The sequence below is a fragment of the Callionymus lyra genome, chromosome 14 (genome assembly GCF_982586985.1).
Source record: "Callionymus lyra chromosome 14, fCalLyr1.hap1.1, whole genome shotgun sequence".
In the NCBI taxonomy this organism is placed as follows: Eukaryota; Metazoa; Chordata; class Actinopteri; order Syngnathiformes; family Callionymidae; genus Callionymus; species Callionymus lyra.
Genome location: NC_141831.1, coordinates 26,167,801 through 26,179,993, shown reverse-complemented (window position 1 = coordinate 26,179,993; position 12,193 = coordinate 26,167,801). Strand labels below are relative to the sequence as shown.

Sequence of the window (12,193 nt, the reverse complement as noted above, 5' to 3'; positions counted from 1 at the left end):
CTACATTTTAGCTACTAAAATATATTTCTGTTATCGGCTCATGTTCAGTATGTTTCTGTTTTTGTTGCAGACTCTCGAGCTGGAGAGGGTGCGCCAAGAACAGTGGACCATGCGGTGATCGGAGGAGTCGTAGCTGTGGTGGTCTTCGCCATGCTCTGTTTACTCATCGTCCTTGGTCGCTACTTTGCAAGACACAAAGGTATTATTCTGGATCAAGATGTTTACTATCATTTAAATGAAGCCTGGTTTTCACAGACTTTGTGCTGTGTGATAAGTCTCCATTACCATGTATTTCTGATTACAGGTATGTTTTTTAAATCATTTTCTGGTCCGGCCAATGTATGAATTCTGGTTGAACTTACTGACCTCAAATGGTTTGATGTGGCACACAAGCTCCAAAATCTGCCAAAAATGTTTGTGAACTAAAAAGCTGTGACATTTACTTGTACTACAACAAACTTGACAACTTCAACTCCCTCTGACCCTACAAAAAGTAGGGTAAAAACCATGGTGATTGCTCAATTCTCTTCCCTGAGCTCTTCTTTTAAGGACTTTTTCATTTTCCCTAGCCTTAGGGTCAGTGAAAGGTGTTGAGAGCACTTCTCTGGTTTCTCTTGGTTGACTGATGTTGCTTGTGGGACTGCTGTGGCTCGTTGGTTAACAAGATTAGTATATTTTTTCCACTTTGCTTTGATGTCCTCCATGCTAGTGAACCGTTTACTGCCGTCGGAATTCCTAACAAGTGCTGCCATTTTGCTTATGGGCTTATAGATGGCTTTCAACTGTGTAGCTCTGTCTTGTCTACCATCTCTTGCCACTATTTTCCTTTCTTACTCCACCACTTGCTCCACATAGATCTCAGATTTTTCTGCATTGTAGACTGAGTGCTGTCTCTGTGAGTGCTGTGTTTTCTCAAGGGTGCTTCTTATACGCTATCTGCTTTTATACGAGTAGACACTAAGTTGCTTACTCGTTTTCTTGAAACCAGTCTGGTGATTTCCTTCTCGGGTGACCAAGTGTGTCTTCACCTATGGAGTAGACATCAATGCTACATTTGCATCCAAAATAAGTAAGTAAGTAATATTTATAGAGCGCTTTTCAAGACCAGGGTCACAAAGCGCTTTAACAATTAAAACAATACCCTATAAAATATATGCTTTAAAGGTCAAGACAACCCAAGACAAACAGAGGAGTGCCAGAGAATCAATGAAAAGCCTGCACGAATAAAAGTGTCTTAAGATGTTTCTTGAAGGAGTCAGTAGACTCCATCAAGTGCAGAGAGAGAGGAAGATCGTTCCAAAGCTTAGGAGCAGCAGCCTGGAAGGATTTCTGAATTTTCCTGAAACATGTGCGAGGAACCATCAGCAGATTTTGATCCACAGACCTCAGAGCCCGAGCTGGCGTGTAAGGCTGGATAAAGCTACTTCTTGTCAAGACATGAAAAGTGTTTTCATTCAGCCACTGTTTGATTTCTAGCAAACAATTGACTAAGCTGTTCAGCCTCTGGGGCTCAGTTGGATCAAATAACAGTAGAAGGAAGTATTTTTTTTGTAAATTGTCAGGTTCGATTTAACAGGTGCCACTAGATCCAGTATTTCAACACAATGATTAGTGAAATAGTGAATCAAATTGTCCACATTTAGGCACTCATTGAAGGAAAGAGGGTCAAACATAGCAGAAAAAATAGTCTGCAGTATCGGCTGAGATGACACGCCTGTGAGACCTTTAAGGGCTTAGGTTCAGGGATGAAGTCCAGGTTAAACAATAAAAGGGAATGATCACTCAGATGGACATCATGTAAAGATACATTAGAAATGTCCGGGCCAAGAGTAAAAACTAAGTAAAAAAATTGGCCTTTTGATGAGTGGGTTTAGAAACATGTTGCTCAAAATTAAAGGCTTCTGTTAAAGTTAAAAGTTATTTAGCAGAGCAAGATGTGACGTCATCAACATGAAGATTAAAGTCTCCCAGAATAAGAACGGATTCCATTTGAATAATGGAAGAAGTCACTGAAGTCTTTCAAGAACACCGCCACAGGACTAGGCGGACGGTAGATTGACACACAATAGAAAGGTCTTGTAGAACCACCCAAGATCATCTGAGACTCAAAAGAAGTGAATTCCTGTGTCTGAATACCTTTGCTAGAACAAATCTCTCTATAAACTGAAGCAAGACCACCCCAACGACCAGAGAGGCGAGGCTTCCCCAAGACAGCGCTCCATACTGAACAGAGTTCGTTCAGATGAATAAACTCTTCCTCTCTCTGCCAAGTCTCAGACAGACACAATCAATTGATCTCCTTCTCGATCTCTTTTGGAAATCGCCCGGTACCCGAGAGATCATCCGATATTCGACAGAGTCCGTGTCGATGAGAGTGGGGGAGGAAATAGTCGCAGGACGTTGGTAACTCTCGCGAGTGTCAAACTCCTCCATAGACTCTCTGATGTTGAAAAGAGCATCGCAATCGTAGATCCGTTTTGCTTGAGACATTTTTAGAGATATGAGCATAATATGAGAATAAATGGTAGTTAAAACGGCTGTTTTTAGCACTAGTGGCAGGAGCCAACTTTCTAAGCAGCTGCTCAGAGGCTTACCGGAGGCGGAAGTGAGTAGCACTTAGAGAGTAGACCTGACTATCCTGCTGGTCTGTGTTTCTGTTACTACTCAAGTTTAGTTTCTTGGCAGATTGCTTATGTCTTGGGAGAACCAGCTTCAGTCTTAGTTCTGACGTACCATGTAGTGGCCAGTAGAGCACCCTGCACCCCTCATGGCCTTTCTTGACGGGACCTGGACAGGCTGGTCTTACAAGTGAAAACGTAGTCCAGCCGGTGAGTGTCCCTGGATCTTGGGTGTTGTCATGTGAAGAAGTTCAATACTAGTTCATCTGTCCTTTCCCAAACTCTCCAATGACACCTCTTACTTTTCTATTAGAGTTTAACTCCCTTGATCTCTCCCAAGACACCCAAAAGGAAATGCGGGTTTGAAGATTTTATCCCTTTGAATGAAGGGTGGAGGGTGCCCCACTTCTTCATTCTAAACTAGCTCCAAAGGTTTAGTCTAGCCACACCTATTAATATGTTTAGCAATAGTAGGATTTCTGCTGCTACAATTAAAATCACTATTATTTTTACTAGTATTTTCTATTTTCTGTTATTACCACTACTGCAACTGCCTAATACTACTACATGTTATCTATCTATCTATCTATCTATCTATTAATCAATAAAGGGATTTTCTGATCCCTGTCATTGTAGAGACAAAAATGTCTTATAAATTCAAAGATTTAAAAAAAATCCTACTTAATAATTGGTTTTATGTCTGTCACTTCCAGTCTTGTCTACGCTATTGTTAATAAAAAAACATTTATTTTCTTGTGTTTCCATCTGATATTTTTCTTTCTTTCCATATTCTTCCTCATGAAAAGCTCTGCAGTCGTGGGGTGTGAATAAATCTTGCAAATTAGCTCTGAAGTGGCTTGCAGTTCATTTTTTCTCGCAGAACTTGACAAGGTTAATTTGAAGGTGCGAGGGCTGATGGAGATCATCTCAAATCCCTGATTTTCATGTGCCAATCTAGGAGGGCGACGAGGGACAAAGATGTGTAATCTGAATATTGCCACGTTCGTGCACAAGTCCACACAGTAAAGGATTTGCATAATGTGTCGCTGCAGGACGTAGAGAGACATTATTATCTTTGTTTTACCCCGGCCCCTGACACCAGCCCTGCTCCTCTGCTCCTCAGGTACCTACTTCACACACGAAGCCAAAGGAGCAGATGACGCAGCGGATGCTGACACGGCCATCATCAACGCAGAGGGAGGCCACAGCAACTCTGACGAAAAGAAGGAGTACTACATCTAATCTGCCCCGGCGACTCCGGCGTCCTCTTTGGGACGCAGAGTTGCTCCCGGGGGGCAGAAAGGAAGGCTCGGAGAGTGAGAGTAAAAGGTCGCAGAAGGGGGGGTTCACAGACAGCCTGATTTTAAACAGTCGATTAGTCTAGTCTGCAGATGTAGATGGAATGTTTTGTGTGTAAAAAGACAAAAAAAGGATAAAAAGTAAAAAGTGGGCGGGTTTTCATGGGACGGGTGGGAGACGGGCAGGGAGGGTGGGGGGCCAAGATGTTTCCACTGCAGAGAGCTTCACTGTTCGACACTTCCTCTCCACGTCGACACAAATTTTCTTTCCTTCACAGTTCTCAGAAATTTCTGTGCCTTGTTGGGATTTTCTTTTTCGGACAGCGTTTTATACAGCGGACAGTTCCGTTCAAGATGAACAAGGAAGGCTTTTGTCACGAGAACATGTGGACTTCTGAGCACTTTGATTTATCATCTGTGGATGCTTAGACACAACATATTGTTAGCCCAAGTTGTTTCACCTCTAAAAGCTTATTTATTTCCAGTATAAAGCTCTGGTTATTCATTCACCCACATCTATTCACTTGGTTTTTCTTGGCTTACGTGTGTCAATGACGCAAAGGAACCCTTACTTGTTCACCTTGAACGGCTTGTACACAACTTTAAAGTTATCATCCTCCAGCTTCCCTTCCTTGTTCAGTGGATTTGAGGCTAACGTCTCATCTCTACTTATTACCTCCCAAACTCTCTCGAGTAAACTGTGATTTGTCTGAAGCGTTTCTTTCCTTGGTTTGGTTTAATAGCTCCAAAAATGCATGGAATGCTTTTCATATCGTTGTAAAACAGACTCAAGTGAGAAGCTGGTGTGGTGATGTGTTGTATTAGCCCATTTGGAACAAGAGAACGCTGTTTATTTCCTTCACGTGTTGCGGCTCAGAGCACATAACCTGTTTCCCCTTAACAATTGTTTTCATCAGCACGTTAGCCTATTTGTCATTATGAGTTTTCCTCTGTTGAGTGTTTTTTTTGTCCTATATTTCTTCTGAACGGCTGTTTTGTCTCACGGGTGTTTATTGAGTCTTGGTGATGAGTTCAAATTAATTTCTGCTCCAAGTATTTTCTTTCTTAACCAATGGTGATGTGATGGAACAGCAGCCAAAATATTTTGTTAGCAGTGTATATAACTATAGTTGGACGACTTAACTATAGCTTACCTGGCTGTCGTTCCCTGTGTTATTCCACATACACACACATGATTAGCTGTTATATACACAAACCCCTCCGTGGAGGATATTTTCTGCGATCAGTAGACTCGCATTGGAGATCTTGTGTCATGGTGGATGTTTGTAAGAAGAATGTTGCTATCTTCCATCACTCGAGATTCATCCTTCAAGACGGTTTTTGCATGCTGTTTCTGACACACAAATATCCCCAAGATTTAAGAGAACATCCTAAAGTGCTTCATTACATGCTTCTCTGGAATTGTCCTCTTGTGAATTAATTTGTACCAAAACAGTTCTCAAGAAAAACCTTTCTTTTAATTAAAATCTGAATTCATTGAACGATTTTCACGGGAATAGATACAAAGTAAGGAAAGTATTGTCAAATTGGTAACCTAGTAAAATATATTGTTTAGTATAAAGTGATATATAAAATCATAACCTGTTAACATAAACATTGTCTGAATTAAACACATTTAATCCTTTAACATCCAATGAGAGCAACATATTTTAATTATTTTTATATAATTGCCAAGGCTTCACAAAAATCCAAAAATAGACACAACAGACGAGTATGGACGAGCAGAACAACATAGTTGTAAATCCTCTTGTATCATATAGTTCCCAAAGCGGCCATGCAAGAGCTAATCATTTAAACCATCAGAGAAAACATTTTCTATGACATGACAATTTACTAGAGTAGCTCACAGTCATCAACATTCAGACCTAATTTTATTCTTTAGACTTATTGTGAAAATATAAAGACAAGCTCTGAACGAGGCCCGTATTCCATCAATGTAGTTTGTCCAGATCAGACTGAGCTTGTGAGGATTTTCAGCCACTTTCCAGACTGATAGAAGCTGAGCCACATGATCTTCTCGGGCCCGGGAGATGAGGAAAGAAGGACAGACACAGTGAGTGACAAGGAGAACATACACAAAGAGGGGAAGTTGGACAAATACGGGAGAGTTGAGGCTCAATCTCCTGGATGATGATGCTGATCTATGACATCCTGAACCACATAGGAATAGCAGGATAATCCAGCACACGGCAGCCTGACAGGAAGGAGAGGTGAAGTGGAAGAAAATGGGAAGAAAGATTGATGCCTGTGAGCTGATATCACAATAACTTTCAGGCGACATTATCAGACGTTAAAGTAGACATGGCCTTAAAATACCCGAGCTGAACAGTAAATGATCCGTGACATATCGAGTTACGTAACATTTACTTCTCATCATCTTTTTATTCATTGTTTTTATGGAATGACATAATATGTGTAAAGGAATGTTTTTTCTGTACAAGATTTATTTGCAATAACAGGTGTAATTAATAAAAATCAGCTTGTAGTGCACATCTATTATACCGATTTAAGAAATGTTTATTTCACCTGCATGCACAAGTAAGTTTCATTTAACTTTTAGAAAACCCTTTTTCAAATTAACATAAATTGTATCCTAGAAATCCAAATCTTGGAATGGTGTTAGTTGTGGTGGGTGGGGTTAGATTAGTATAGATTCTTGACTTCCGTTTGATACATTCAGTGGGATCTATCCCTGAATAAACACTGTACACAGAGGGGAGGTTATTGAAGTGCAGGTCTCACCCTCTCATATTTCTTGAGTTGATAATGTTGCTTTACAAATCACTATGGTTAGTAAGCACGCCTTTAACATTACAATATCCTAGAATCACATATCTTTATATATGTATGCCATTGAACTACATTTAAACCCACCGTGAGCGTTTATCTCTTTAAAATTCCACCTAAGATTATTTTATTTCCCCCCTTATATAAGAAACTAACAGCACTGAGGTTTGCGATTGACGTCATTCAATGTGTTTCTGTTATTTCATGTTGAAAATCCAATTTGATTTCCTTCGGTTGCCTGTCTTAGGTCTGCTAATTGACGGTCGCAAATGTCGGGTCCTGTCTTGTCAATGAATAAAGAACAACCTTGTGGAATTAACATTGCTTTTACCCCCCAGAGAAGTCCAATTGGTTTTTGCATATACTGTATGTTGTACATGTTTTCTGTATTTTTCTTACCTTACGATATCTGGTGCACTGTAAAAACAATCTGTGTGTTTAAGTACTGATTTGTGTTGACATAGGTCATGAAGTGTTCACTGCTAGCCGAACAAAGACGGTTAAGACACCATCACTCTTGGATGATTCCCACGATAGTTCGTTCCACCAGTTCTAGTTTCCAGATGATCTCTCTGCTGTTTTGGGGAAATGTTGATGTGTATCCATTGAGTAAAGGAGATTCACATTCCCATACACATTTTGTATTGGTTCCTAAATAGACATTTTTACAAAACAATTAAGAGTTCTTGTCTTAATAAAAAAAGAAAAGATATCAATGTCCAACATAATCTGTGTTTTGTATTGTGTTATTCAACATGCAAAATTTGATGGTTTATTGACTTGTCTGCAGGGATCTGAGTTGCCATCAAATCTTGAAGTTGTTATTTTTTCTAACTTTCCATAAGCTTAAAACATATTTGGGTATTTAAAAACATATCTTTAAATTTTAGAATTTAGAAATTTTAGTCTATAAATAATCTTTGAAGACTTGTTTTTGACTGTTGTTGAATCAAACAAAGAATTCTGTCACTGACCCTCTTTAAAATACCAAATTACAGTCAAACTTCCTGGTCAACTCCGATGTTTTCAAAAAAATCTATTTATCCCATCACCCATAATTCCTGATTTATGGCCTTCAATTTCAAGTTTCAACTCAAATATGAATTTTACTTGTTTTTTTGGTTAATTTCAGCAAACAGCCAGTCCATCATCTTCCTTGTTGTTAGATTGAGTTCTTACAAAACCTATGAACGCTGCTTCTGAATGTTGGTCCGTGAATAGAAACTTGACATTTAACTGGTCCATGGAACAAAAAAGGTTGAGGACCTTTGAGCTCGATGACTTCTGCCCCAGACTGCTCCTGTGACACAAACACAAAATATAAATTGTTTTACAACTGGTACAGTACATAACTGCTTATTGTCTTCAGATTAAATCATTATCAATATTGTTTAAACAATGTATTGGAGGTTATATTACAGCTATGGTACGACCTCTATGTGTATCCTTTATTCTTCCCTTGGTACTCACAGACACAGCTCAAATCTAGACAGATAGCTTTGGGAACAACTCCAACTCAATCCGACAACTTGTATGCCTCAAAAAATCATTTTGCTTGTCATTAAAAAAGTTCATGCTGCATATTTTGATAGAGGTATTGATTATAGCTAGAGTTGATTTGAGCGATCAGCTACATAAACATGATTCCCACCTTTCATATTTAACTCCTCATGTTTACAACGTGCCAGTAAATCATGTTTTTAATTACAATTTCACCTCAGGCTCTCGTTCTACTGCTGCAGCTAATGAGCCGACATCTTAAATAAGTAAAGGTGATCCAGCTATTGATCAGGAAGCTCGGTCCGGGGCGAGCCGCTCATCATAGCAGCTCCATATCTTCCCTCTGCTACAAATCCTCGGATGACTTCTGAGCAAAAAGCAGCAGCGAAAGATAGAAAGGTCACTGATACGTCTTGACAGGTTCACCTCCTGATCTGCAAAGCTTGAATCACGACGTACACAAGCAGCAGGTTTTTTATGATCATTCTATTGAATAAACTGCTCATATATAATTCAGCGTGGTCTATTAGAGCTCGCCCGAAGCCATAAAGATTAGAAGATGACAGTCCCTGGAGCAAACCTTGACGGACGCGGTGTTCAGCATTCGATTCAGCAGTAATTAGAAAGGATTTATTGATTGTGAGGAAAAAATGGGGCTGGAACAAGCTAACACATAAGCTCTTCTTATTATTCATGGTGTTTAATTTCAGCAAGAAGTCAAAAGTAAAAACAGTAATAAATACAATTAGGTTCATGAAAAACATTTCACCATAACAATCAGCAAGAGCTCTGGACTGGATACAACAACCTGTTTTGTCTATGTTTATCTGATTGTATGCTGACGTTAGTGTTCTGTATGTGTGGGTCTCCTAGCTTTTACTCATTTATACTCCTAATTCTGTTTTCTTTTTATAAATGAAACACCTTTTAGGGAGTAATAATAAATAGAAGCTTCTGTTTTCTTTTTTTTCTGTGCGGTTAGAAATTGTCTCCAGGACCAGTACCGAACCCGGACGGTGGTTTGGGACCACTACTTCAGTGTATGACAGGTCATCTAAAAGTGTAGTAGACACCTTGGTTTAGTCACAGTAACACCTTAAATCAGTTTAGAGTTGAAGCTCAAAATAAATATTTCTCACTCTTTGACAAAAGAGAAGACAAATATGTATTGATCTAACTTAACATAAGTCTATCGAAGTGCAGGTAAGCATGTGACACAAGTGGGGCTATGACAAAGGAGCTGTTTGGTAGAAGGTTTGGCTAATTAAGTATACATTCCTTCATTCTCTTTGGAATGAAAGATGAAGCTTCACGTAAATCACCATATAGCAGTACATTCTGTCAGAATGCTGTTGTCTTTTGGATGAATGTTACAGGGTCTGGTAAAAAGTTGTAAAGGTTGGTGGGTAGCCTAGTGGAGAGGAGTACATCTGCAGAAATGAATCTTCATAAGTCCACATGCAGGAACTAATATTTGTGTGACATGTTATTAATAACAAAAAACTGTCAGATGACTGTCCTCCAGCCTATTTCACATGTTTCTGATTTAATAATTCTAAAACTTCTGCGTGTCACATAACACAGACAGGATGATTGATATTCCTTCTTCTACCCACATTGGGAACATTTTAGTTGTTTCAGCAATACATATACATATCAGTACATCAATCAATAGTATCAAAACCATGATCACAAAACAATGATAAACAAATATAAGAATGAAATACAATAAAACAATTATGATAATTATATATAAAATAAACATTATTACAAAAATACTATAAAAATAATATATAATAATAATATATAATGTATCACATAAATAATTACATTTTTTTTAAATGCAAACACTGCAGAAGTACAGAATAGGGAATTGATTTCTGTTTTTTATTAAGAGAGATGACAGCAGTGGGCAGGAAGGAGCGTGTAGCTGTCTGGAACTGAAGGTGCTATTTTGTGCAATTAATGTGTCCTGGAGGGAGTGAGTCAGGTTTCCTATCATGGTCAACATTCACAGTCTTCAACCTCCTCTGCTGAGTCCAAAGAGCAGCTCAGGCAGGGCCGGGTCTAGGCAGGGGCAAGAGGGGGCCTGGCCCCCTCAAATAAATCTTGTGCCCCCTCAAACTTACATGTAAGTAAGTAAGTAACAGCACAATGCCCCCTCAAGATTTGTGGCTGCCCCCTCATACATGCCTGTCTAGACCCGGCCCTGAGCTCAGGACATGTAGAATTTATTTGCAACAGAAATTCATTTTATATGTTTAAAATGACATTATGAACCTGCCTGTCATTGATGAGAAATATGAGTCACAGCTTAAATATTATGTTTGAACTATCTATTCCTCTAAAATTCTACATTCAAATGTTCATTTAGTTTCTGCCGCTTAAGATGTTTTATTATTTCACATCTAAAACGTGTCATTTTAAATGATCTGAATTTATTGAAATCTATTAATGGGTGAACATCTGTTTTAATAATCAAAAGATATGGCACGGAGTAATGAATAAAAAAAAAAATTAATAACAAAGTGCAAATATAAAGAGCATAAGTCAAAGGAGGTCTTGAGCAGCTGAGGGGACACCTTCTCAGGACCAGCAACCTTCACTCGACGAATCCTCCACAGTAGATCACGGACATCTACATTATCCACTCAGCTACAATAACAACTCAGCTACATTGGCCTCTCACTTAAATTACCCCGTGAGCTAGATTAACCTCCCATCAAAATCAGCAACTTGGGTAAATAAAGGTAAAAAGCATTAACACTGTGAGGGCAATTTAGATTACATAGAACAAATGATGGTGTTTGAATGAGCATCAGATCTTTAATCTTTAGTGTTTGTAATGTCTTCTTACACAAAATTCATGTGTTTTATCAGGCCTGTGGTTTTAATTTGTGGTACTCTTGTCTTGGCAGTTCAAGTGTTGTTCTCTCAGAGGAAAACGAGGACGGGAGAGCAGAGGAGGAAGAACTTCCAATTTGGTCAGTAAGTGGAACAAGTGTTGAAAGGGCATATGCTCTGCTGTAGGGTGCGGAGCAGTAGCCCCGAGGCCACGTGTGTGATGTGAATGTAAGAAAACCTGCAGTATCTCATCCTCTCAGGTCAAGAAATGCTCTCAATCGAAGACTGCTGGTCAGCTGGGAGGCTGGTAAACATTTGCTTTTTGATGTCCAGAGCACAACATTGCATGTCTTGAAACCGTTTTATCCTATGCGGTCTGCTCAGAAATTGTTCAGAAATTGTTGACACATGCAGCGTATACTCCCCCTGTATCAATGAGTGTGAAAGTATTTTTTATTTATTTGATTTGAGTCATTTTAATCAATTTCACTTAAATTTCATATTGTTTTATATTGCCCTGTCTGTTAGCAAAATAACCCATAAACAGGCAAAGATGTTTAATGAAGGGCTTATAAGGGCTTAATGAAGTCTATAGAATAAGAAAAATAAAAAAAAGATATGTTGAGGAACAAAGACACAGAAATATTTTAAGGAATCCATCAATGCAATGCTTTATTGTGCTGCTTCACTGAGATCATGGCTGTCAATAGATGATATATATTTTGCCTCCTTTACGAGTGAGTCCTCAACAACTGTCTCTGATTGTTTCCATCTCAAAATCCACAACATGTCTTCTGGATCCTATTCCAACACGGCTACTTAAAGTTGTGTTCCCCTTACTTAGCACTTTCATACTTGACATTATTAACTTGTCAATGACATCAGGCAATGTGCCTCAGATTGCTAAAGTTGCAGTAATTAAACCTCTGCTAAAAAAGCCCACTCTTGATCCAGAGGTTCTCACTAACTAGAGGCCTATCTCTAATCTTGTCTTCCTTTCAAAGATACTGGAGAAAGTGGTTACGAGTCAGCTCTGTGATTATCTCCAGGACAATGATCAATTTGAAGTGTTTCAGTCTGGTTTATGAAACACCACAGCACAGCGCCCTTGTAAAAGTAAGTAAC

General features: G+C 38.9%; 1 protein-coding gene across 5 annotated transcripts in view; it reads left to right on the top strand.

Moving 5' to 3' along the window:
* LOC148066862 (cell adhesion molecule 1-like) overlaps positions 1–4,059 on the top strand; it is a 252,206-nt gene extending 248,147 nt beyond the window's left edge. For all 5 annotated transcript variants that reach the window (XM_087807700.1, XM_087807704.1, XM_087807702.1 and 2 more), the window contains 2 exons: positions 71–199; positions 3,742–4,059. In XM_087807700.1, coding sequence (XP_087663826.1) covers positions 71–199; positions 3,742–3,860 — 248 coding nt within the window. In that variant the 3' untranslated portion in view covers positions 3,861–4,059. The remainder of the gene's footprint in view (positions 1–70; positions 200–3,741) is intronic.
* Positions 4,060–12,193: the final 8,134 nt, after the last annotated feature.